This window comes from Apodemus sylvaticus, chromosome 2, assembly GCF_947179515.1.
Source record: "Apodemus sylvaticus chromosome 2, mApoSyl1.1, whole genome shotgun sequence".
Classification (NCBI taxonomy): Eukaryota; Metazoa; Chordata; class Mammalia; order Rodentia; family Muridae; genus Apodemus; species Apodemus sylvaticus.
Genome location: NC_067473.1, coordinates 115,990,239 through 116,018,155, shown reverse-complemented (window position 1 = coordinate 116,018,155; position 27,917 = coordinate 115,990,239). Strand labels below are relative to the sequence as shown.

The window sequence follows — 27,917 nt, the reverse complement described above, 5'->3', positions numbered from 1 at the left end:
ATGGATGTATATAGGTATGTTATGTATGGATGCAGAGGCCATAACAGGGTTGCTGGGTACTAGCTGGATTTGTGTGTCAACTTGACACAGGCCGGAGTTACCACAGAGAAAGGAGTTTCAGTTGGGGAAGTGACTCCATGAGATCCAGCTGTGGGGCATTTTTCTCAATTAGTGATCAAGTGGTGAGGGCCCCTTGTGGGTGGTACCACTTTTGGGCTGGTGCTCTTGGGTTCTATAAGAGAGCAGGCTGAGCAAGCCAGGGGAAACATGTCAGTAAGAAACATCCCTCATGGCCTCTGCATCAGGTCCTGACTTCCTTTTGTGATGAACAGCAATGCAGAAGTGTAAGCTAAATAAACCCTTTCGTCCCCAACTTGCTTCTTGGTCATGATGTTTGTGCAGGAATAAAAACCCTGACTAAGACACTTGGGAACTTTGGTTTGAAGTGGTTGTCAGTGACCTGATACTGGTGTTAGGAACTGAACTTGGGTCCTCTGGAAATTCCCATTTTTTAATTGCCAACAAAAAAAGAATAAAAGATGAATAAGAAACTTGGAAAATGCTAACATTTCTATAAAAAAGCAGTATCTACAGGATCAGCCTAATATAGGGGACATATGAGCTATTTTGATATATACAAGTTGAACTTGAGGTGAGCATAACGTTCATTTAAAAAAAAAAATCCTGTTGGGCAGTGGTGGCACATGCATTTAATCCCTGTACTCAGGAGACAAAGACAAGTGATTTCTGTGAGCTCCAGGACAGCCAAGAATACACAGAGAAAGCCTGTCTCAAAAAGAAAAGAAAACAAAACAAACAAACAAAAGTAAGATACAATAAAGGGCCTAACTTGGAAAAGATTACCATCCAGAAGCACAGTTGACAGCAATCTAGAGAAAACTAGACCTCTTGAGGAGAGAAGGTTAACAGGTAGATAGTAGGTAGTTCATACTCTAGCATTCAAGAACATAATAAAGTTTCCTATTAGTAATCTTTTTTTTTTTTTTTTTTTTGGTTTTTTTGAGACAGGGTTTCTCTGTGTAGCCCTGGCTGTCCTGGAACTCACTCTGTAAACCACGCTGGCCTTGAACTCAGAAATCCGCCAGCCTCTCAAGTGCTGAGATTAAAGGCGTGCGCTACCACCACCCAGCTCTTATTAGTATTTTTATGTAGTGAATTATGATCCTAGAAGTATTCATTGTAAACTATGGACCAAAATCCAAAATAATCCATACTATTCCAATCAGACAGGATGGACTAGTGAATTGCTGTGACCTATGAACCTCTTGGCACTGAATCCAAGCAGAGTATTAGCCATTATTTCTATTCCCACTCTCATCAGATTAAAAATTCAAACAATGTATACTTTAGAATACTGAAGAAAACAAATTAATCCCATGAAATTTTCTTACACAGTCAACAACCTATAAAGGGAAAACTCTCCATGTTATCTTTATGTTACTATATCAACTTCTAAGCCTGAACAAGGACACATCACAAGTGCAACCAGTTTGGTGATGACAGCATCACACAAAAAAGGGTGGGACTCAAGGAGGTCTAAAGATCTAAGCAAATGAAGCCTTCCTTATAAAGAATTGTGTCCCTAGAGTCACCACTTTTAGTACAGAAACAATCATGGCGGCATGAGCAGACAGGTGGGGGAATGTGTACAAGCTTATGCTGCTCATTTGAAAAGAGGCAGTTAGGCATTGTCAGAAAGACTGGCTAGTCTGGACTCTGCATTGAAGTATCCTTTCAAGGCAAACAACGATGCTTGGCATTTTCTTAAATGCCTTCAGTCAAAATTTTCAAAAACTTTGAGTGACTCTTGTTTTCACATTTTCCAAATATTCTTGCTAGCCCAACATGAAAAGGGTACCTCAAAATAAAAGCCTGGAGGGCTGAACACGGTGGGGTGCATGCCTTCAGTCCCAGCCAGGTCTATACAGCAAACTCTAGGACAGCGAGGACTATTTAGAGACCTTGTCTCAAAGAACTTTTTTTAAAAAAAAAAGAAAAGATAAAGGTAAAAAGCCTAGACTGAGCTGGGCGGTGGTGGCGCACACCTGTAATCCCAGCACTCTGGGAGGCAGAGGCAAGTGGATTTCTGAGTTCAAGGCCGGCCTGGTCTACAGAGTGAGTTCCAGGACAGCCAGGGCTACACAGAGAAACCCAGTCTCAAAAAAGAAAAAAAAAAAAAAAGTCTAGACTGCCAAAATATATTCTTTCCTAAGACACCAAAGAACCTGTGAAGTGTTACGGGCTATGAAACATGCTTTAAATGTCAACACTTGGTAGAGATCACATTCCTGGATATGAGAGGAAGACCACATTGTGAGTCAGAATTGGTATAAAAACGAATGAGCTCTTTACTTTCATTATGATTTTCTTTTCAACTAAAATATTCCTTTAGCTATCCATAAAAAATGTCGTGTAATTTATAGGCTTTTCAAAATGGCTTTCCTCAGATGATGGTTATGAAGTAGTAAGTAGTCAGAATAAGGAGCTGTCACAAAGATCATCTCTAAATCTGCAAGCTCCAAGTACTTACCAGTCAATCCTGGTAGGCCCCATGTCTGGGAAATAGTGAAAGGTAAAAACAAATACCATTTCCTGATTCAGTACTGGAAACGACTGCATTCTACAATGGTCACTTCATTTTATCTCACCTCTTTTTGCAATTCAGCAATTCTTTCACTGTGTGCACCAGCATTTTCATATAGGCTGGAGTACTTAGCATCACCACACAGAGTAAGGACACCAGATTCAGCCTTCCCCTGCAGGCTCTCTATTAAAAAAAAATAAAAGAAAAAGGGGGGGGGAGTCATGTTGTATATATATATATCCCAACTCAGCCCCCAAGGCCAAGGAATTTCACCTTGGCCTTCATCAGCGCCCAGCAATACCTCTTGGCTGACTACAATCAGTGATGCTTCATGAGTTAACGCAAAGTGCCACTTGCATCACATGCTGCCAAGCTTGCTAAAAAGCTGTTCCATACAGCAGCAGATTAGACCTTCAGTGGGGTCACCACAATTTACATCCTTACCCAAATTATAGTCTGAGGAATCTGCAAATTCTTCAAAGGTGTGCTGCTTTAAATCTTGTAAAACCCAAGATTCTGAAGTTGATATTTTCATTGCAAAACTAATGTCTGAAGATCCTACCTTCTCTGTAAGGTCAAGGTTGTTTATACCATATTGAAATGAAGGTAACTGTGTTTCCTCAAGACCAACAGCCTGGTTGTAAGCCTTTTCATTTAAAGATGGCTTAAGCTCTAGAATGACAGAAACGGGCTTATTGAGCATGTTCTGAGGAGCATTCATGGGTGATTTTAAATCTGGATACAGATAAAGGGAGCTAGTATCATCTTCTTTATACAACAGTTTTGAATCTGCTGGTTCAAACACCCCAGGAGTAGACTGGTATTTTAGATGCTGAAGCTTATTGATGAAAGAGATTTCATCCTTATAAGTTACTGGGGAAAGATCTAGTTTTAGGGGTTCTTTCTCTTCACTGTCATCTGCTAACAGTTCAGTGTTGTCAGTTTGGGTCTCACTTGTAAGACTCTCTTGATTGGAAGACTCAATTGAGGCAATAATTGCCTCAAAGGCTACATTTTCAGTAGCATCAACATTTTCCTCACCAAAAGTAGAAGTTGTCTTTTGGTTTCTTTCCTCTTGAAAATAGAGTTGCTCTGATGCATCCAAGTTGGATCTCACTGTCCAAAGAGGACAACCAGAAATACCCAGCTTAGAGATATCAAGTCCTCTGCAGAGCATATGTGCTTCTGCACCTTGCTTTTGACTAGCAGGGGCGGTAACAGTCCCAATACACTTTATATCTGGATACTTGGCATGCACCTGAGAAGATGCCCAAGTATTTCTAGCCTCCTTTTGTTTAAAAAAATGAGATAATTCTTTCTGCAGATCTTCATTTCCTTCAAAACCCTCCAAAGAATCATTCTTTTGACTCATCTCATCTTCTTCTGGAGTCCTTAAACAAACATTCTCAAGATGATTATCAGAAGTAAAGGGAGTCCCTTTTCCTCTTTTTAACAAGCACTTCAGAAATGAGTACATTTTATTAGGAAGAGAATTAATTTCACATGGGAAGGAAGCATGGTCCTTACTGGCTAAACGTGCTTCAGTCTGTTGTAAGGCTTCCTGTTTCCAATACTGATTATGTGGACAAGAAACACCAAAACTGTTGTTTCTTTTTGTAGCTATACTTTCATCACTAATATCAGATAAAGTTGAAGTGGAAACTTGGTCTTTATCAGCCAAGTTGCCTTCTGGCTGCTGAGTGTCCTTTTCTGTTGGCCATGACATATATGAATACAGGGCATCAAAATGATCCAGGTCATGTGGGCTTTTCAGTTCATCAGGAGCATTAGATGGTACAGTTTCTCCATTATTCTCTTGTTCAAACAAGAAAAGAGAGCGCTGAGACCCAAAAGTTGTGCTACCTGTGAGTGGATGCTGAGATATACTAAAGCAACTGTTAACCAAGTCTGAAGATGTTTCTGAGGTGGCCTGGATTAAAGCTTCACTAACTTCTGAAGGTCGAGCAAGCCATTCAGTATCTTCAGACTTATCAGGAATCCCTCTGAAAATATGAAGTTATAAAGAAATAATTAGCTCCTGATACCTTAATTTTTAAATACTAATACAAAACTACAAACCTGGTGTCACTAAAATCAGGCTTACTTGAAAGTGCATTTTTAAAAGTTCTAATCTTCAATCTTTAGCTAAAGATTAAACAAAGAAAATTTTGCAACCAGTAAGTAAGCTACCACCTGATATTGCCTCAGCATTCTAAGACAGAATCAATTTCAAAATTACCAAAAAAAAGTTTAAAAGCATGCCTTTTAATATGGTTTGCTATTTTAAATACATGCTACCTATTATGATCGGACCCTCATCTAACTTATATTCCTCACTTACTGGTCAGTTATTGCGCTTATAGATCTACTCCCAAAATACAGTATAGCTTAATCACTTTGATAAACTCAGAAGAACAAAGAACTTTGCAACCATGATCCTAAAGTAACATACAGCATAACGACGTGGGGGGGGGGGGGAAGGGGGGGTTCTAAATATCTAGAGTTTTGAGTTTAAGGTAGAGTTTTCTTTTGGTTTTAACAGAAAACAAAGCATTGGACAGTTCCAAGTATGTTTCTGAAGAATTACAGAATGTCCTTCCATTTTGATTGTTCTAAAAGACATCAATTTGAAATATTACAAAAATCTTACTTGATATTTACACAGTATAAAAAAGCTAACAAGACTAATTCAATAACAGCGGAGCAAACTCAAAGTGCAGACAAATTAATATCCTAGAAATAAATGCCCGCTTTCCTGCAGAGTGAAGGTAGGATGGAGGGTAAGGGACACCAGCAGCGTAGAGACTTAGAATAGAAAACTCAGGGACTGATAACCAAAGTATGCCTAAAGGCTACACAAAACCTACATGATTTCTAAATAAACTATAGTTACACGGTACATCTCTACATGTAAAAAATACTGCACCAATTTAAGATTCAAGAATATGCTAAGAGTACCTAACTAACCTCTACTCCCAATCCCTCTTTAGCCTGAAACCATTAATACTTACTATACTATATAAGTAATAGTAAACAACTTACTATAAGAGTAGAAAATTTAGAAGGCAAATAAATGAAATCACCCTACCTCAAAGGTGCAAATTCTAGTTCACTTGGTTGAAACAAGGAATCAGGCTCAACATCCTGGTCTTGTGTCAAACATGTCAGCAAAGGCAAATCAGGAGCAGCAAAGTTATCCTGTATCACTGAAAAGTTTCAGGTGTAAATGGGCTAAGCAATCGAAAAGTGCAGTGCTTAGCTTACTCACGCAATACTTAAAGCACCTTCTCCATCATTATAATAGTAATATAATAACAGCAGCAATCATCTATGGTACAGGAAAAGGTCTACACATTTAACATATAGTATTTCATTTAACCCATTCTTTAAAGAATAAGTACCATTCCTACCTTAAAGGTAAGGAAATTTATTTATAAAACTTATTAAGTCATCTCTTCATATATAAATAGGTTAAATGACAGCATTCTAATTTCTTTGCAAATTACTATACAATTTACATTAACAATTAACAATCATTAGCAATTAAAGCATGTCTTTTTACTAATTTTTATTCTGTGTGGGTGTTAAGTGGGTGAGTGAGTATATACTGATGATCAAATGGCAATCAGGAAACAACTTGCAATAATCATTTTCTCTCCTCCCATTGTGCGGGAGAATCAAACCTAAGTCATCAGGTTTGGCAGCAGGTGCCTTTGCCTGCTAAATCAGGAAATCCTATATATGAGCATATCAAAGGGTTAAGTAAGGGCTGGGGGGGGGGGGCCATGACACTGTAAGAGATGATGAGGCTCAAAATCATATTCAAAATAATATTGAAACAAGGCCTCCCTTTTAAATAAGTATTTGTTTTACAAAATGGCTTGTCAAGAAAATTATGTATGGTGTTACTATATAAGCAACAGGTGGCCAGTTCTAAATAAACAAACATTTCTTAAGTTTTCTGTTTAAGCTCTACCATAAGATGGTATCACAAACACAAATGTTCTTTGAAGTTCTGGCTCTGAAATGTATAAAATAGGTATATTACCTAAAGAGTTTGAACCTTAAAAAGAAAAAAGCACTAAGGTTTCCTAACAACTTAAGCAATTACTTTTTTGTTGTTAGTTTGGGGGTTGGGTTTTTTTTTTTTTTTTTTTTTTGGTTGTTTTTTTCAAGACAGGGTTTCTTTGTATAGTCCTGGCTGTCTTGGAATTCTCTATGTAGATCAGGGTGGCCTCAAACTCAGAGATCTGCCTCTCTCCTCTGCCTCTCCCTTCCAAGCGCTAAAAGGCATGTGCCACCATGCTCAGCCTAAATAATTCTTACTTCTTTAAATATATATAAAGTAGTATAAAATCCTTATTTCCTATAGCACTTATAAAATTACAAAACAAAAATTATTCATGTAAAACTTGATTTCTAAAATAGCAGCTTACAAAAATTGACTAGTGATGTGCTGCTAAACTAAACTGCTTTTTCAACCTGAGTCTAATGATTGCTACAGGACACTTTCCTCATTTCTTTTTTTTTTTTTTTAAAGTTTTTATTTATTTTATATATGTGAGTGTAATGTTGCGGTTGCTGTCTTCACACACCAGAAGAGGGCGTCAGATCCCATTACAGACGGTTATGAGCCACCGCGTGGTTGCTGGGATTTGAACTCAGGACCTCTGAAAGAGCAGTCAGTGCTCTTAACCACTGAGCCATCTCTCCAGCCCCACGCCTTTATTTTCATAGTTGTTTATTTAGTGTGAGTGTGGCCTGCACACCATGGTGAGCATGTGAAGGTCAGAGGACAGTTTGGCCACAGGACTCAGTTCTCGGCCCCCTGGCTGGCCGCGGGCCCAGGCGGTCAGTCTGTGAGGTGCCCAGGCGGTCAGTCTGTGAGGGGCCCAGGCGGTCAGTCTGTGAGGGGCCCAGGCGGTCAGTCTGTGAGGGGCCCAGGCGGTCAGTCTGTGAGGGGCCCAGGCGGTCAGTCTGTGAGGGGCCCAGGCGGTCAGTCTGTGAGGGGCCCAGGCGGTCAGTCTGTGAGGGGCCCAGGCGGTCAGTCTGTGAGGGGCCCAGGCGGTCAGTCTGTGAGGGGCCTAGGCGGTCAGTCTGTGAGGGGCCCAGGCGGTCAGTCTGTGAGGGGCCCAGGCGGTCAGTCTGTGAGGGGCCCAGGTGGTCAGTCTGTGAGGGGCCCAGGCGGTCAGTCTGTGAGGGGCCCAGGCGGTCAGTCTGTGAGGGGCCCAGGCGGTCAGTCTGTGAGGGGCCCAGGAGGTCAGTCTGTGAGGGGCCCAGGCGGTCAGTCTGTGAGGGGCCCAGGCGGTCAGTCTGTGAGGGGCCCAGGCGGTCAGTCTGTGAGGGGCCCAGGCGGTCAGTCTGTGAGGGGCCCAGGCGGTCAGTCTGTGAGGGGCCCAGGCGGTCAGTCTGTGAGGGGCCCAGGCGGTCAGTCTGTGAGGGGCCCAGGCGGTCAGTCTGTGAGGGGCCTAGGAGGTCAGTCTGTGAGGGGCCTAGGAGGTCAGTCTGTGAGGGGCCTAGGCGGTCAGTCTGTGAGGGGCCCAGGCGGTCAGTCTGTGAGGGGCCTAGGCGGTCAGTCTGTGAGGGGCCTAGGAGGTCAGTCTGTGAGGGGCCCAGGCGGTCAGTCTGTGAGGGGCCCAGGTGGTCAGTCTGTGAGGGGCCTAGGCGGTCAGTCTGTGAGGGACCCATCCTCACACTACAGCTTCTTGTTCTTGCTCAGCCTGTTTTGATATTCTGTTTGCGAAGCAGTCGCCAGCATTCTCGGGACTCCGGCTCTAGTTCCTCTAGCTTTTTGGGGGACCCAAGTCCATCTGGAACAGCCATGTGGGGTACTCGGAGTCTGGCTTCAGGGTCACATCCTGGCCTTCCTTGTAGATGTTGACCCCCGTGGCGTGTGTGGTGAGCTGAGAGGGGTCTGTGCACACCTCAGGGTCTTTCAGGGCCTCAGGGTCACGCCGCCCTTGCCGGCTGGCTTCTTGGCATATTCCCGGATAAAGAATTCTTCAGGTCTCCCAGGAACAGGGAGCGCCAGGGGATGCCAGCGGACCCACACCCGGGAAGCCCGGAGGAGACGGGCGGCCGCCAGGGCGCTCGCCGGCCGCTCACACGTGCATCCACTTTCTTGATTTCAACTCTGCCTACACTTGAGTACTGAGCTTTCCTCACCTTGGTGGCAGAGGCCCGCACTTGGGGCCCCAACACTCACTGCTCTGGACTGGCACACGTTAGTTACTCTCAAACTGTATAAAGCCGCTTTATCACAACGGCTTGTTGTATATCCTCAACAACAAGCAAAGAATCTGCTACACTTAGTAGGTATTTACGGAACTGGTTAAAAATATGAAATGGTTAGTAACTTTAAAAACATAATTCGTGAGTAAAGTCCTTTCTTGTCAAGCATGAAAACCTGAGTTCAATTCCGTAACTGTTGTAAAGCTGGGTGTGGTATTACACACTTGCAATCCCAGTGCTGAGAAGGCAAAAACAGGCAAATCATGGGTTTCCTGGCCAGCCAATAAGTCATATCAGCAAGTTTCAGGCCAGTAAGGGACAATGGCTTCTGGCAAACAAAACCTGCCTGTCCTCTAACACACATATTGAAATACACCCCACCACACACACACACACACACACACACACACAGAAAACTTAACATCAGAGAAGAGTTAATATGCCCATCCCATATTAACTCAATATGACTTAATCTTTTTTAAATCTTCAAAACAGATATTTTTAATCCTTCGAAGAATCAACAAAGTTTTTTTTAAAAGAAACTAGGGCTAACATCACAAAGGACTCTGGTAAGTACAAGAAATTATTTTCAATTAACTAGGTATACTGGACATTTAAAATGATCTGGTGATCTTTTTTAAAAATTAGTTATCTGAAAAAAAATTTAAAAAAATTAGTTATCTGATGCTGTGAAAAATAGCTCAATGGTTAAAGAACTGGCTGTTGCTCTTCCAGAGGAAGTTTGATTCCCGGCACCTACACGGTGACTTACAATCATTTGTAACTCCAATTCCAAGGGATTTGACACCCTCACTCAAGTAGTTCACAAACATACATGCAGGCAAAACACACATACACATAAAATAATATGAAAAATAATAAAATTAAAAATTAATTATCCCTAACCAGATTCCAGAATTTACAGAAATCTTTATTGTAAACATTGAGATATAACCAAAAAATCGTAAGTAATTAGCTTTAAGCACCATTTGAGCACCTCCTTAATTATTTAAAAATATCTGGCCAGACAGTGGTGGCGTTTGCCTTTAATCCCAGCACTTGGGAGGCAGAGGCAGGCGGATTTCTGAGTTCAGAGGCCAGCCTGGTCTGCAGATTGAGTTCCAGGACAGACAGGAATATACAGAGAAACCCAGTCTTGAAAAAAACAAAAAACAAGCCGGGCGGTGGCGGCGCACGCCTGTAATCCCAGCACTTGGGAGGCAGAGGCAGGTGGATTTCTGAGTTGGAGGCCAGCCTGGTCTACAGAGTGAGTTCCAGGACAGCCAGGGCTACACAGAGAAAGCCTGTCTCGAAAAAATAAATCCAACCCCCCCCCCCAAAAAAAAAAGAAAAAAGAAAAAAACAACAACAACAAAAAAAACTGAGTAGTGTTTGAGAGCTAAATCAGGTTACGTAGAAAAATGTATTTTTTAAAGGAGCAAGCTAGGATTGTTACTTTTCAAGCATGCTATGATATGTGTATAATTGATAGGAAGGCTGTACAGGTAAACTGGCAATGACTTCCTCATACTTGTTCTCAATTGTTTCCTCACATTTGGATAGATGCTGCCAGTGTAGGTCCCTCCATCACCCGACATATCAATGATATCTACCTAATACCATGATGATAGCATCCATTCGGGACAGAACAGGAGGAAAGGCATGTCCAGTGGCCATACGGCGACAGATCCAGTAGCTTTAAATGTCTGTCTACTGACAAGGAAGAACTGCAGCTATACAAGAAATTGCACTGTACAGAGTCTCATTCAATGCTGATGTCTATTATTGAATTTTCCTTGACATTTTGCTGTAACAGAACTTACTTTCAGTTGCTGGTATTTTAAAATGATCTTAATTAAGTTAAATGCAATATCCTATACTTAACATGTCCTCATTTTAACCTCTGCACTACAAGTTAGCAAGCATTTTTTGTCAAGGGTCAGAGCATAAATATTTTAGGCTTGTTGACAACATATGAACTGTCACATATACTTCTTTTCACAATCTTTTAAAAATTCAAATGGTGAGGACTATAGCTCAGCATTAAAATATTGGCCAAGCATGTGCAAAGCCTTAGGTTAAATCTAAAATCACAATAAAAGAAAAAACAAAAATGCATCCAGGCTGGGTAGTACACACATATATCCCAGCACTTGGGCAGTTGAAGCAGGGAGACATAGAATTCCCAGCATGATAGATTATGTCAAGACTTTCTGAGAACAGCTAAATTAAATACATATGTAAAATAAACATTCTTATAATTTGCACTCATAAAGAGTACAAATTTTAGACTATGAGCTACAGTTTGTAGACTTCTGCTCTTGTTTTGTAACTATAGAAATTTCCTCAGAGAAAAGGAAGTAGTGTTCATCTATATACCCTTGAATTAAAACACAATAGGCATTTAGATATGTTATACCACATAACACTGCACTAACATGCTGGCTTGCAAACATTAGCTTGTTTTGAAAAGAATATGCTCAACTGGGTCCTAGTCTTCTCTACAAAGCTCTATAAAACCATCGTTATGATTGAATACTTGATTTGAAAGTTACTTCAAGTTTATCTTTGGTAAAGAACCATGAAAGCCATTCTACACTAAAAGACAAGCAGTATGATCTCAATGAAATGACTCAATTTCATCTTGTTTTGTTCTCAAAGCTGAGGATAACAATGGCTTAGAATGAGTCGAATGAATAAGGTAAATTTACACAAACATATCCTTAGTTGAGAAACTACCTCCTTGCAGGGCGGTGGTGGTGCACGCCTATAATCCCAGCACTTGGGAGGCAGAGGCAGGCCGATTTCTGAGTTTGAGGCCAGCCTGGTCTACAGAGTGAGTTCCAGGGCTACACAGAGAAACCCTGTCTTGAACCCCCCTCCCAAGAAAGAAAAGAAAAGAGAAGAGAAGAGAAGAGAAGAGAAGAGAAGAGAAGAGAAGAGAAGAGAAGAGAAGAGAAGAGAAGAGAAGAGAAGAGAAGAGAAGAGAAGAGAAGAGAAGAGAAGAGAAGAGAAGAGAAACTACCTCCATCAGAATGCCCACAGGCAAGTCTGGGAGGATTTTCACAATTAATAATTGATATGAAAGGGCTGAGCCCACTGTGGGCTGCCTGCAGGTGGTTCTCCTTGTATAAAAAGCAGGCTGAGCAGCCCAATAAGGAAGGAGCGAGCATTCCACCATGGCTTCTTGAGTCCTTGCCTTGGCTTTTCTCAATGGACTGTGATCCAGGAAACATAAGCCAAATAAACTGTCCTCCCTAAGATACTTTTGTTCATGATAATTTATCACAACAAAAAGGAAATGAAGACATATAGACACTTATTTTATGTGAGGAAACAGGCTTCAATGATGATAGAATACCAATCAAAGATAAAATGTGCTTTTTCCAAGAGCAGCTGCACTATGGAAGACTAATGATAAATACCCATGAGAATGGAAGTGATCTCCTTTCAGTCTTCTATGAGCACTAATAAAATGGGAATCAACAGTGTAATTAATATGGCTGTCCCTGTCAGCTAGTGTGAAAAACTAAAACCAATCAATTCTTTGGAGTATAGCTCCACAGAGATCCCCAATTAAGATAAATTTAAGTTAGGAACAAGCTAACAAGTTACTGCCAGGCAAGGGTGTCTCTCACCTTTAATCCCAGCACTCAGGATGCAGAGGCAGGTAGAACCTCTGTGAGTTCTGGGACAGCCAAGGTTACAGAAAAACCCAGTCTCAAAAAAAAAAAAAAAAAAAAAGGGAAGCCAGGTGGTGGTGGTGCATGCCTGTAATCCCAGCACTCTGGGAGGCTGAGGCAGGCAGATTTCTGAGTTCGAGGCCAGCCTGGTCTACAGAGTGAGTTCCAGGACAGCCAGGGCTATACAGAGAAACCCTGTCTCAGAAAAAACAAATCCAAAAAACCAAAAAAAAAAAAAAAAAACGTAAAGGAAAGAAAGGAAAAATGAGCTATTACCTCTGGTTAAAGACAAAGAGGCCATTTAGGGCTAAGGAGAGAGTTTGATAGGTAAGAACACAAGCTGCCCTTCAAGAGAATCTGAGTTTGATTCCCAGCACCCATAATTCCAGTTCCAGGGACTCAGACGTTCTCTTCTGGCCTCCATGGGCACCAGGCACAAAAACAATGCACAGACATAACATGCAGGTAAAACACTCACACACATGAAATAAAATAAAACATTAAACTATATAGAGAAAGGCATTACCTAGCAATGGAGAACACAAGAGATCCAGCGTTGGTTCCTTTACTGGACACAGTGACTGAGCCGATTCACCTCCCTCCCGAGAGAACAGGTCTGTTCCTTCTGTTCCTTCTACTATGCCAATCCCAGTCTGCGACATACCCAAGGTCTGGGAAGAATCACTTTCTTGAGGAAGACAATGCCAAGACTCTGCTCTCTGAAAGGAAAATTTTAAAGGAAAGATGTTGGTCATTAACTGAGTCAACACAATACTACTGTCTACTCATACCTTATTCAACAACATTCTCACCTGAGTGGGAAAAAGTTGTTCCTTCTATAGTCCTTCTTGCTCCATTAACCTCCTTCTCATTCTCTTTCTTTCTTTTTTTTTTGTTTTTTGTTTTTTGTTTCTTTGTTTGTTTGTTTGGTTGGTTGGTTGGTTGTTTCGAAACAAGGTTTCTCTGGGTAGCTCTGGCTGTCCTAGAATTCACTCTGTAGACCAGGCTGGCCTCAAACTCAGAGATCCGCCTGCCTCTGCCTCTGCCTCCCAAGTGCTAGGATTAAAGGCGTGCCCCACCACTGCCCGGCTTCTCATTCTCTGCCAATCATTCCCATCTCCTAGTACCAGGCAATCACTGACATTTAAATGCTATATTTAAGTTTTCATTGTCAAATCATTACATTTGGTACTAAGTGACAAATCTATACTGTGGTAATTAAAGAACTGAACAGGTATTTCCAAACCTGCTACAGCAGCATTCCTTGGGCAAATGGCAACAGGTACTTCAGAAAATAATTTAGCATATTCTTATAAAGTTAAATATACCATTATATAATTTGACTGATCTACTCCTAGGTATTTACTCAAAAGAAAGTCATGTTTACTCAAAAAAAAAAAAAAAAAAAACCCTGAAAGGATATTATTTAATAATGAAAATTAAAGAGTTGATACATGCAACATAGGCCAATTTTAGAAAGAAAAAAATCAGATTTTAAAAGTCCACACACTATAATTTTGGAAAGGCATAGCTATAGAGCCACCAACTACAGGATGCTTGCTATAAGATCAGAGACTGGGGCTGGAAAGATGGCTCAGCGGTTAAGAGCACTGACTGCTCTTCCAGAGGTCCTGAGTTCAAATCCTAGCAACCACATGGTGGCTCACAACCATCCCTAATGAGATCTGACACCCTCTTCTGGAGTGTCTGAAGACAGCTACAGTGTACTTACATATAATAAATAATAAAAATAAATAAATCTTTTTTTTTTTTTGAGACAGGGTTTCTCTGTGTAGCCCTGGCTGTCCTGGAACTCACTCTGTAGACCAGGCTGGCCTCGAACTCAGAAATCCACCTGCCTCTGCCTCCCAAATGCTGGGATAACAGGCGTGCGCCACCACCACCCGGCTAAATCAATCTTAAAAAAAAAAAAAAATTAAAAAAAAAAAGATCAGGGAGTAGAGAAGGCAATGATTAAAACAGCATTCAGAGCCAGGCAGGGGTGGCACACTGGGTAATCCCAGCACTCTGGGAGGCAGAGACAGGCAGATTTCTGAGTTCGAGGCCAGCCTGGTCTACAGAGTGAGTTCCAAGACAGCCAGGTCTATACAGAGAAACCCTGTCTCAATAATAATAATAATAATAATAATCCAAAAACCCCAAAAAACAGCATTCAGAATCTTTTGTATATAATACCAAAGCTGTATGTCTCAACCATAGTGGTATGTGACTGTATCTTTCAAAGCTCATCTGACAAACTATATAGCTAAAACAGTTCACTTGACTACATTTCTTTATACGTCAATAAACTTAGCTGTTTAAAAATGGAAATAGATAGCTGGGTAGTGGTGGTACACACCTTTAATCCCAGCACTGGGGAGGCAGAGGCAGGTGGTGTTTGAAGGCAGTCTAGACTACAGAGCAAGTTCCAGGAAAACAAGGGCTATACAGAGAAACCCTGCCTCAAAAAAACCGGCCAAACAAAATAGAAATAGACACCTTTCCTCTTAAAATAAATGCATTGTCAAGTAATGAATTTGTAACTTTGACTGTTTTAACTTCTTGTATGCTGAGTAGCCCAAGACATAACGTACATATACAAAGCCCTTTACAATACTCTTGAAGAATGCAGACTATTGAGACCAAGAATGCAGGGATGAGCTTCTGTTCTACATAAAATTATGAGCACCATTAGGACAATGAAACATATTACATTTCTTGTGCTAATGGTAAAAAGAAAAAGAATTTGTCCCAGATTTACCTGATCCCCCTCGGGGCCCCACTGGAGTGCTGATTCCAACAGCATTGTACTGGAGTTGGGAAACTGGGCTCTAGAATTATCTTGATATGATGACTGCGGCCATGCATGGCAAGTCAGTGAAACAACCTGAAAATCAAAGCACACGTCAGCCACGTGGTGTAAGTAACAAAAGTAACCACGCACAGGACAGTGGTGGTGCACGCCTGTAATCCCAGCACTCTGTGAGGCAGAGGCAGGCGGATTTCTGAGTTCGAGGCCAGCCTGGTCTACAGAGTGAGTTCCAGGACAGCCAGGGCTATACAGAGAAACCCTGTCTCCAAAAAACCAAATCAAAAAAAAAAAAAAAAAAGTAACCATGCTAAAATACAACTTTTCTTTATAAAATGTTTTCATTCTGTTATAAAATGCTCTTCTCCAAGCATAACAGCATTGCCATCTTCATCAGAAGCAACTGTAACTTACCCACAAGAGACTCTCAATATGGAACCTACTGATCTTCCCTCACAGGAGGGTGTGGGAAAAGTCATTAATATAAGGCAGGCAAATATAGGAAATAGTTCAGTGGCTTGAGACCCCATTTAGTGTGACTATGTACACACACACCTGTAATAGTGTGCCTGACAGTCCATTCCTTCACCTGCGTGTACTCATGCCCCTCTCAAACAATGCACCTGGCAATCTCAGAACCCTCTACTCTCTACCTACACTAGGCAGAATGTATACTTCACTCTGAGCAATAATATAAACTTCTCTGTGTCTAACAATCAAATTTGGACTGTTTCTATTCAAATATAATGCCAATGTATCTGGACAGGTAGAAGAGAAAGGTGGATCTAGCCTGAACTGATTTGGGGTGCCTATACAGTAAGACAAACTTCATTGTTTCAGTGGTTGTTTTTGGAAAAATTCCTATTTATAATATTACGTACATATAATTGTACATGCACATGAATCAAATCAAATGCATTATGAGAAGGGACAAGTATCGCAGAAAAAAATACATGACCTAATCTATCTTACCAGCATTCATCTAAATACTCCACAGAACACCCGTAATAACTCAATCTTGTTAAATAAAAATCTTTTAGATAGAGCAGGTTATATTTAGGAAATGTGTATATATATATGTGTGTGTATATATACATATATATATATATGTGTGTGTGTGTATATATATACACACACACATATGCATGGAACAACTAATGAAAAGAGAGACCATGAATTTCAAAGAGCCCAAGGAGGGGTATATGGAAGGGTTTGGAGGGAAGAAAGGAAAGAGAGAAATTATGTGATTATAGTCTCAAAAAGAAAAAAAAATAAGCATACTAAACTGTCCTTGGTGTCCTAGAACTCACTCTGTAGACCAGTCTGGCTGGAACTCAGAGATCCTCCTGACTCTGCCTCCAGAGTGCTGGGATTAAAGACATTCCTCACCATCTATGGCCCAGCATATTTTACCTAATCTTTTAAATGTTGATACATATTACATCCTTTAAACAAGATAACTTGAAAATTGTTATGATATTTAGTGTGAGTCTCTCCTGACAAATCCCCACAGGGGTCTGAGAGTGTACTGTTCATAATGAACTCTGCCTCTCACTCATCTGCCCTAAAATTCTTTCTGTAGCCCAAGACCTCTGCTTCACCTGAGACCTGAGTGGAGCTCCTGGGAGGAGCTCCTCGGGCTGCTGAAAAGCAGCTCCTCTGTTGGTTAAAAGGTAATATGAAAACTGCTTTTAAAAAACCCAATTTCTTAAAAAAAATCAAATTCACGTTATCAATTTCTATGTAGAAGCAAAACAGTGAATCTACTACAAATTAACAAGAGATGTTGCAAAATTAATGACTTTTATATGCAAATCTGAGTTTATAAGAAATTAAGAAAAATCAGGAATGCTAAATAACAAACAGGAAATTAAAAATCAGAGTAGAAACTGTATAGGCAGCTAATTGGAGAGTGCTTGCCTAGTACACACAAAGTATATACTAGGTTCAACCTCCAGCACCACATAGACATCAAAGATGTGGTAATACAGTCCTATAATCCCAGTACTCAGGATGTGGGAAGAGTCAGAAGTTCAAAAACATCCTTGCCTAGTAAGTTTGAGGCTAGCCTGGGCAACATGATACCCTTCTGTAAATAAATAAGGTGGTGTGATAACTCATCAGGTAGAGGTACTTTCAGTTAGCGATCCATACCTTGTCCAATCCTGGCTCTCACACCACTTCATAGAAGGGAGCTGACTCCCATTGATTATCCTCCGATCCCCACAAATAGAGTATGCGCAGGTGAAGGCACATATATTCAGACAAACACCCAAAAGCAGCAGATTCAATAAAAATAGGGGCTGGAGAGTTGGCTTAGCTGCTGAGTGTTTGCTTGCTACCCTACTCCTCCAACAGACCTAAATTCAATTCCCAGCACCCACGGGCTGAAGGATGCTAACAGTCAACTGCGACTCCAGCTCCAGGAAATCCCACACATTCTGGCCTCCATGGTCACCTGCACACACAAAGAAGTTTTTAAAAGCTACTTCTTTAAAACATATCCAATAAGCTAAGGTAAACTAAAGTCAGCAAAATGATGTCAAAACAAATTAAAATAGCAGCAGAGGCAATGATTTTAAGTGCCTAGAAGCACTAGAAGGTTAGACAGGTAGCTGAGTCGGTAAAGTGCCTGCTTTGTGACCTGGGTTTAATTTCTATGAGCTACATTAAGAGACGGTAATAACTAAGGAGAGCTGATCTCTGGCCTCCATGTATCTGCATACCTGCATGCATATATGCATAAGCATGTATATACATATCACGCACGCGCACACGCACACACACACAAATCAGTTGCATTTCTTTATACAAGTAGCTATTAAAAGAAGTAATGGGGCTGGAGAGATGGCTCAGTGGTTAAGAGCACTGACTGCTCTTCCTGGAGGTCCTGAGTTCAATTCCCAGCAGCCACATGGTGGATCACACCCATAATGGGATCCAATGCCCTCATCTGATGTGTCTAAAGACAGCTACAGTGTACTCATATACATAAAATAAATAAAATCTTTTAAAAAAAAAAAGAAGTAATGAGAAAAGTAGCATGAATGGATGGATGGATGGAGATTTTATATATATATATATATATATACAGAGAGAGAGAGAGAGAGAGAGAGAGAGAGAGAGAGAGAGAGAGAGAGAGAGAGAGAGATCAACAGCCAGTAACCCCAGCACTTTATCAGAGGGAGTTCAAGGCCAGCCTGGGCTATAGCAAGTTCTGGACCCTAGCTCTCTCTCTCTCTCTCTCTCTCACACACACACACACACACACAAAAAGTCAGTTCATAAATAAATACTTAAGGACTTAAGAAGGTAAAAGATCTGTATCCTAAAGAATCTAAAATTCTAATGAAAGAAATTGAGAAAAAAAAAAAAAAAGCACCCTTAGCACACACCTTTAAATCCCAGGTAGAGGCCAGCCTGATCTAAGAATGTACAGTTGAGTTTCAGGCCAGCCAAGCCAAGCTATACAGTGAGACTCTCTCAAGAGAGGTAGAGGAGGGGAGAAGGGAAAAGTTGAGAGGGGGGAAAAGAAAAGGGCACAATCAACAGATAGCCAATGCTTGAGGATTAGAAATAATTAATGGTTAACATGGGCATATTGCCCAAAGCAATACACAAATTCAATACAATCTATCAAATTGCAATGGTATTCTTCAAAAAAGTTTAAAGCAATTCCCAACATTCATATGAAACTACAAGACCCAAAACAGTCTTGAGCAATTTTGAGAAAGAAAAAGCTAGGTGTCCTATTTCTTGACTTCAACTACACAAGAAAATAACTCAAAATGTCTTTTTTAAATAGTAAACACTGATGTTTAAACTATAAAAACAAGAAAACAAAGGGAAACGCTCTTTAATTCTGGTCTTGGCAATGCTTTTTTCTGTATCACACCACAAGCTCAGGGTACAAACTGAAAACATAGAATTCTATCAGACTAAACAGCTGCAGAGCAAAGGAAACAGCAAAATGATGCTCAGGGTTAGAGGACTTGCCTGACATGCATTCGAACTCAACTGGCTGACTTTACATGTCTACTTGACACAAACTAGACAGTAGCGAGGAAGGAGCCTCACCTGAGGAAACTCCAGATCTGGTTGTAAGGTATTTTCTCAATTAGTGATCGATGGGGAGGGCCCAGCCCATTATGGGTGGTGTCATCCCTGGGCTGGTGCTACTGGGTTCCATAAGAAAGCAGCCTGAGTAAGCCATGGGGAGTGAGCCAGTAAGCAGCACCCCTCCATGGCTTCTGCACCTGCTCCTTCCTCAAGGTTCCAACCTTGCTTGAGTTCCTGTACAGACTGACTTCTTTGGTGATGAACAGCAATGTGGAAATGTAAGCTAAATAAAACCTTGTCTCCCCAACTTGCTTTTTGGTCATTGTGTTTTGTCACAGCAAAGAAAGCATAACTAAGATAAACCCTTAAATCTATCCAACACGGGAGAGAGAAGATAAAAGAACAAAGTAACAGAGAGGAGGGGAAGTGATAGAAACGGAAGAAATGGGAGGGAATATTTGCAATATTTTCAAACTACAAGTCTAATGTTAAACACATTAGCCAAAAATAAAGAAGGGGGGAACACCTTTAATCCCAGCACTAGAGGGAAAAGCAAGAGGATTTCTGTGAATTCAAGGTCAGGCTGATCCACATAGTGAGTTCCAGGACACCCAGGACTCAGAGAGACCTAAACAAACAAACAAGTAAATAAATGAATAAATGAATAAATAGATAAGATAATAGGGACTAAAGAGATGGCTCCGTGGCTTAAAGCACTGGCTGCTCTTGCAGAGGACCTAGGGTTCAATGCTCAGCACTCACATGGAGGCTCACAACCATCTATAACTCCTGTTCCAGGGGATCTAACACCCTCTTCCTACTTCACAGGCACCATGCAAACAAGTGGTGCAGATATATATATAGCAGCAAACATAGTACATATTAAATAAATAAATCTAAAAATTGAATTAAAATAGATTTTAGATATATACATACACACACACATATATATATATACATATATATATATATATATAAATATAAATTCATACCGTTCACTAGGAGAAAAGCCACCTGACCGTAAAAACATAAAGGTCCCCAATAGTTTGTATCATACCTCCCTGCACTTGACTGATCTCAGCTTATCTTGGAAGCTAAGCAGGATTTGGCCTACTTATAACATTAGATAAGAAATTCTCAGATACATGCAAAGTCCTGAGTTTTTTCATTTAAAACCCAATATGAAACTGATAGCTGAAATAAATATTAAGCAAAAGCTCTAAATGGACATTTATGTAAAATTAATGTATGAATGACCAATAAAAACAAGAAAACCAGTTAAAATCTTTAGACACAGTGAACAAGAACTCTCCTACAACGCTAGCAAGAATGTAGAGTGGCAGAGCCCCACGGGAAGCCATCTGGTGGACCCTTAAAGGCTTAACTACAGAACACTAAATGTCAGGCAATTCCACTCCCAGATATATATTCAAGAGCAATGAACTCACATGGCCACACAATAACATGCATGTGTACGTTTAGAGCAACAGCATTTTAACAGCCTAAGACATGAAAACAAAGAACATTCCAAGAGCTGCTTCCTCAGATGAAAAGAACCCTCTACACTGGCAAATCAAGACAAAAACGAAACACACAAAACCAGGAATGAGAAACGAGTATTACCACATACATGCAAAACTTAAAAAACCTATATAGTATGGGCTGGAGAGATGGCTCAGCAGTTAAGAGCACTAATTGTTCTTCAAGAGGTCCTAAGTTCAATTCCCAGCAACCACACAGTGGCTTACAACCATCTGTAATGGGATCCGATACCCTCTTCTGGTGTGTCTGAAGACAGCTACAGTATTAACCAAAGGATAATAAAATCATAAATTATTAAAATTAACCTAAGAAACATGAGTCTATGTATACAGACCACACCTGAGAGGAAATCTGGAAACACCACAGTTTTGCTTCTAGTGTCACTCAAACATTAGAGAAACATTTCCGCACAAGTACACTGTTCTCCTGGACATAGCAAATATTCATTCCAGCACTTTTCATGCAAGTGGAATACCACAGACAAAACTAAAGGCTCAGACTATGTTTTCCTTCTAGGGAAAAAAAAATGACAACCTGTTATCAGAACAGATGCTGAACACTAGACAGAAACTGGGAGTAAAGGGAGGCGGGGCTGAAGGAAACATACAAGAATTTATAAGCTCGTGACTCATTTAAAAGTTGGAGACCAAGAATCTCTAGGGTCATTGCCCAAAACAATTCCCTTCAAAATGTAAGCTTCAAGGAGAGGTGTTTTAAATCATCTGAGCTGAAAGATGTGCAGGACCAGCAGGAACAAGAGCAGAGGCTCAGAATCACTCAATCCTCAACAGAGTTTTTAAGAAGATGTAGGAAGGAAAGAGGGAAGGAGCTGACTGTAAAGCCTGCATTCAATCCTCAGCCCCTGCTCTGGTATCGGGAAACAAGTAGATACCTGTGACTTGCTGCTGGGCCAGCCTAACCTTCCAACAAGCTCCAGGTTCAGATTCTGTCTCAAAAATTAAGATAGAAGGTGCGGTGCCACACACCTTTAATCCCAGCACCCTGGTGGCAAAGGTAGGTGGATATCTATAAACATCACTATGTAGACCAGCCCGGTCAAATCAAATAAGGTAGGAAGCAATCAAAGTGAAGTAGAACTTTGGCTTCAATATATACCTATACACACATTCATATGTGCACACAAACACTATACCACACACACACAAAACAAACATTGTTAGACAAAAGATGAACAATGAACACAGATTTAAAAACTGGGAAGGAGCCAGGCAGGTATAGTGGTACATGCTTTTAATCTTGGGAGGCAGATACAGGCCTCTGAATTCAAGGCTAGCCTGGTGTACATAGGGAGTTTCAGGACAATCAGGACTACATAGTGAGATCCTGTTCCCAGAAAAAGAAAAAAGAAAAAAACGGGAGGAAGAGGACTATAGCTCAGGGGCAGAGTTTGCCTTAATGCATCAAGATCAGGATTGGAAATCCCCAACTTCATAAAGCAAACAAACAAAAGGATGGATGCCTACACTTTCATATATTCTCTAATGTAAATTACTGATATAAGTAGGACTGAGTATGATGACCACATGTTTATTCCAGCACTTGGGAAGCAGAGGCAGTCAGATCTCAAAGAATCCAAGGCCAGCCTGATCAAAACAATTTTCTTGTATTAGGTATGGTAAGCATTAAATGGGCTAATTTAAGAATTCCTCCACTAGACCTAAAGAAATAAATTTCAGAGCAAGGCTATTTTGTTTTGGCCTCAAAGCAGGCTAGGCTTCAAAGCAAAGATCCTGCCTCCTTCAGAAAGAGCTAGCTCAACAGGCCCTGGCTGCATGCAGTCTGTCTCAGAGCATACTGAAATCACTGTCTCCACTCTTTAATGAGCACACTAGACCATCAGAAATTTGACCCCCAGTGACTCATACCTGCACTACACAGATAACCAGTCACAGAGAGAGAGAGAGAGAGAGAGGAGAGAGAGAGAGAGAGAGAGAGAGAGAGAGAGAGAGAGAGAGAGAGAGAGAGGCGCACAAGGAGTCTCACCAGACAAAACCTAAACAACTAGAGAGAGCACCAGTGTTCAACTTCAACAGTGCCAAAAAAGTTCCCCACTAAAGAACCTAAACTTTCTATTTCTGCCTTTTTTTTGTCTTGGAAATTCATTTACAGCATTATGTCACCAGTCTATCAACCCTGTTCCTGGCATGGCAAACATTTCTTGAAACAACCTACTTCTCCCTATTCTCATTGATTTTCCCATTCTAGGTAAACCACGCCATCTCTCAAGAGACCCACCTGCCTTTACCTATAAACCAGTGGTTCTCAACCTATGGGCCTCTACTCCTTGGGAGTTGCATATCAGATATCCTACATTTACATTAGGATTTATGACTGTAGTAGCAAAATTACAGCTATGAAGTGATTTTATGCCAGAGGGTCACCACAACATGAGGTTGGGAACCATTGCTCTGAATGCTGGAATTAAAAAGTGCACACCACCACACCCTGCTCACTTCCTTATTCTAAAAGCCCTTTTCCCCTACAGCGTCGCAATGGTCCTCTAATCAGTGTCCTACACTTATTCCGGCTGCTCTAATCTCCCCCCACCCCGACACACACCCTCACACCCAGCTAGCACAGCTAGATACAATACTAATTTTCTTGCTGAAATACAAATCTGATCACAAACAAACTTCTTTATAGACTTCCCAAAACTCCAGAGATAAAGCCTCAAAGTGCCGGATTTAACCCAGACTCAACCCACTGGCCTTCCATTTCTTGACAATGTCATGCTTTAAAGGATGTGCTCCAGCAGTCAATAGAATGTTTGCCTAGCTTTGCTTAAAGGCCCAGGTTCAATCCTAGTCCTACAAAAAAAATCAAAAGCCACTGTGAAAATGTCACAGTCTTGCTAACCAACAGTGCCTGGCCTCACCTAGCCTTTTTCAACCCTTGTTTAGCTAGCTTACAGTCATTCTTTATGCACGCATTTTTGTATGTACCAGTGTTACTTATGAGACCATGTGAATTGTACCTGCCTCCCTCTTTCAAATGGGAACACTAGGGAGGCAGCAGCTGAGCTCACCAAGAGTTCCTTAGCAGCAAGTACAAGGTGAGCACTTAAAGGAGGAGCTGAATGAATTAAGTACCCCAGCAAGCAAACATCACAGTCCATAATATCACTGTGATAATAGAACAGTTCTGTAACTGCTATGTCCAATGTGACAGTCACTAAGCATGACTATCAAGCACTTGAGAAGTGTACAGGACCAAAGAATTCCTAATTTTATTCATCCCCCTTCCTGAATACTAGGACTTGAAAACTCAAGTCCTTGCACACACTAGGCAAGACCTCTCTAAGCACTTAACTCCACCATCAGCCTTTCTAGTTTTACTTATTCCCAATTAGTATGTAAAGAGTCACATGTGGCCATACTGACCAACAACACAGTTCTTGAGGGTTAAAAAAGCATTAATAACACAGCTAGTTTACAAATGACCTTGGCAGGACCTCTGTAAACTTGGCTCTTCCTCCATGTGGTCTTAACTTGGTGGTCTTAACTTGGTGCTTTCTATTTTTCCAGACTAGAGCTGCCTCACAGGCCGCTTTCATTCCAAGTTCCTGCCACTGGCTAGGAACCTATTAATTGCTACAAATGCAGAGACAGACAACGGGCAGGAAGACACACAAAAGCAAAAGCAGAGTTCTTAACCAACAATAATTCCTAGTTGGGGGAGGGGACTTCTTGCACTTCAATAAAACTAAGGTGTTAAATACTAAACGTCTCTCCACTAGTTAGCTATTCCCTAGGCTCCCTGCCCCAGCTGCCACCTCCTGCCAAAGAAGCCTTTCTAACTGCACGCTCTGGGAGTACTGACTCCCAGCGCATCTGTCTTATCTGCCCTACTTTAAAAACAAAAAACGACAGCAAAATAAAAACAAAAACAAAGATCCACTGAGAGGTGCAAGTAACACCAGAGCTGTCACTGTCATGAAGAACCTGAGATTACAAAGAATCTGCCAGCCCTACAAGCAGAGTGTACACAGCCCATAGGCAAGGCGACCCGCAGCGCGTAGGTCCCGAGATCCTGGACCAATTTCATAAGACCAAGTATCTCTCCAGGCGCTTGGGCCTCAGCCCCGCTCCTCCCCACGGCCCCGCTCCTCCCCACGGCTCCGCTCCTCCCCACGGCCCCGCTCCTCCCCACGGCTCCGCTCCTCCCCCACCGCTGTAAGCGCCACTTCTCACCTCAGTCTTGCCTAGATGCTCCACGGGAGTGTACAGGTGCCGCGGGGACAGAGGCGGAGGGGGAGGCGGAGGTGTAGACGGGGGCGTACAGAAAGCTCCGCCAGGGCGGTCAGGGTGAGCCTGCAGCCAGGCTTTAGCCAGCTCGTCCTCCTCTTCGTCCGTGCTCTCCTGCAGCTGGGACTCGCTGTTAAAATCCAAGTCCACCTCGGGCCCCGCCTCTTCCAACTCTTCCAGTCTTCCACTCGCCGCCGAGGTCCGGGCTTCCTCGGTCGCCGCCGCTGATGCGTTCTCCATCTCTTCCCTCCCCTCCTCTTCCACCTCCTCCTCGTCCTCCTCCTCCAGCTCGTCAGGCCATGGCAGGTCCTCAGGCTCCATATTGGCCTCGCGCTCCAGGCGGCTGTGGAAGAGGAGGAGAGGGGGAGGGGCGAGGAAGGGAGGGGAAGCGAGTTGACTGGCGGTTGCGGCTGCGCGCAAGCGCACCTGCCTCCACTGACTCCCGCGGGGCGGAGCTGAGAAGCAGCGCGCGCGTTGCTAGGGACGCCCCGCGAGGAGCGCGGGAAAGCCACGGAAGAGGTAGGTCGCCACCGGCTACGTCCTTTTCCGTCACTAGACCTTGCTCATAGTACGGTATGCTCACAATAAACCTACACCGGGCTTTGGGGACGCTAGGGGCCCTGCACAATTTACCCATGGTGTTTTATCTCTTGCCCTGGAATAAACCAATAATAATCACATTCGCAAGTTACAATTTTAAGGTTAGTGCCCTAAGTGATAGTCTACCTAGCATTAGTGACTCTAAGGGGACAAGTGAATAATTAAGGAGAGGGGGGCGGAGGAAGTTGGGATCTGACTTTACCACACACGCAGTTGTGTGACAAGTGCCTATAAAATGAGGTTAGAAAACCACCCCTGGGGGCTGGAGAGAGGGCTCAATGGTTAAGAGCACCTACTGCTCTTCCAGAGGTCCTGAGTTCAATTCCCAGCAACTACATGGTGGCTCACAGCCATCTGTAATGGGGTCTGATGCCCTCTTCTGGTGTGTCTGAAGAGAGCAATGGTGATGTACTCATGCATAAAATAAATAAATTTTAAAAACAAAGAATCCCACCCCCACTCCAGGGCTGAAGAGATGACTCCACCAGTAAGGCATTCACAGCACAAACTTAAAGCCCAGAGTTATTGAGCGCACGCACAATAATATGAAGGCGGTGGTTGAGCCAGGTAGTACAGGCCTTTATTCTCAGCACACCAGAGGGAGAGGCAGGTAGATCTCTGAGTTCAAGGCAGCCTGGCCTACGTAGGGAGACATCCAGGGTGACATACACAGGCTGTCTCAAAAAAAAAAAAAAAAAAAAAGTCTTTAAAAGAGGGCAGGCAGCACTGCTTCCTGCATGACAGGCTTCCAGCAGCAAAGCTGAATCCCCTAAACCTGAACGTCTCACCAACTGTGAAAGAGCCATTTGTTCATATTGAAAGGGTCAGCTCAGGAACTTTGGAAAGGTCATGGGACACTTGCCCCTCCCAGAAGGGAGAAGCTAAATTACATTCCTCAGACCACAGGGAGGTCCCTGTGGCTACAGGGACGGCCTGAGTTATTCCAAGACCTTGTCCACCTAACATGTCATTCCCTAACAACCAATCAGTTTAAAGGTAACACTGTTCTGCCAATCACACTGGGCCTAATGGCGGCTGCCCTGAGGACTGTATAAAGGGCCACTGTGTGGGCTGCACAGTGGTCGTTCCTTCATGTGCAGGGCAACCCCAGCATGCTGGATTGAATAAAAAAATGTGCTTTTTGCATCGATTCCTGTCTCCACGTTGTTCACTCAGGGGGTCTCTCCGGTAAGTTAAGGCTCCCCTGAGTCTTACAGTATCTCTTAGAAAAAGCCACAACATTGTGCCTAGTGTCTAGAATAGTCTTTGGCATTTAAGGATCTGCTCAGTCCACGACCACTGCAAAAACAAGCGCTCTTAACCCATAAGCAATCTCTCCAGTTATAGTCTCCTCACTTCATTTGCTCATACTCTCTCTAGTTCCCTTTGGTAATCCAAATCCATTTCCTTGACCAATTAGAAAGCCCTTTCCTGTCCTAGTAATCCAAGTGCATGAAAAGTAAACCACCAAGCATCAACTTCCTGTTCATATGAACTCTTGTGTCCTTGTTGAAAACTAATTCAGTCCAGAGTCCCAGAGACAGACAATTCAAAGACAATGAAGCAAACATTTTGCATTGAAAAATTAACAACTCCTTTTACTCATTTGGTTCTCGGGTTCATGAATTCTGACTGTGGGAGACATTTCACTATCCCTGAAATGGTAACATTTCAGAAGTGGGAAGGTACCCATTTCCCTCCCCTGACTTCCCTGGTTATATCACATTTGGCTTAATAACAGTCTGAACAGCCTGAACATGACACTGGAAACTCACGGCGAGGAAGGTCATGAAAATACCTGCAATTTCTATAGGTTTCTTCTTTCTTAGTGTATTAGACAAAGTGAAAGAGGGCGTTATACAGAGATATACATGCGAAAGATAATAAAGAATTCAGATAAAAATTGGGTTACATGGTAATGGAAGCTAAAAAGTCCCACAACAAGCTGGGGACTCAGGGTTCTTGGTCAAAAGAATCTTATATATAACTTAAAATCCGAAGCATGGGCTCAAGAATCTGATGCAATCCCAAGATTAAGATTCAAAAGCAAGGACATAAATAAACACAAATAGGGTGGTGGTAGCCATGGTGGTGGTGGTGGTGGTGGTGGTGGTGATGGTGGT

The 27,917-nt window shown here is 42.1% G+C and overlaps 1 protein-coding gene across 6 annotated transcripts in view; it reads right to left on the bottom strand.

The window, feature by feature from the left end:
• Alms1 (ALMS1 centrosome and basal body associated protein) overlaps positions 1-25,581 on the bottom strand; it is a 99,499-nt gene extending 73,918 nt beyond the window's left edge. For 3 of the 6 annotated variants that reach the window (XM_052174170.1, XM_052174171.1, XM_052174174.1), the window contains exons 1-6: positions 25,141-25,581; positions 15,281-15,406; positions 13,046-13,238; positions 5,694-5,811; positions 3,050-4,608; positions 2,670-2,788 (exon numbers count right to left, since the gene is read on the bottom strand). In XM_052174170.1, coding sequence (XP_052030130.1) covers positions 2,670-2,788; positions 3,050-4,608; positions 5,694-5,811; positions 13,046-13,238; positions 15,281-15,406; positions 25,141-25,515 — 2,490 coding nt within the window. In that variant the 5' untranslated portion in view covers positions 25,516-25,581. The remainder of the gene's footprint in view (positions 1-2,669; positions 2,789-3,049; positions 4,609-5,693; positions 5,812-13,045; positions 13,239-15,280; positions 15,407-25,140) is intronic. The other 3 variants (XM_052174173.1, XM_052174175.1, XM_052174172.1) reach the window with 3 other exon arrangements.
• Between the last annotated feature and the right edge of the window lie 2,336 nt (positions 25,582-27,917).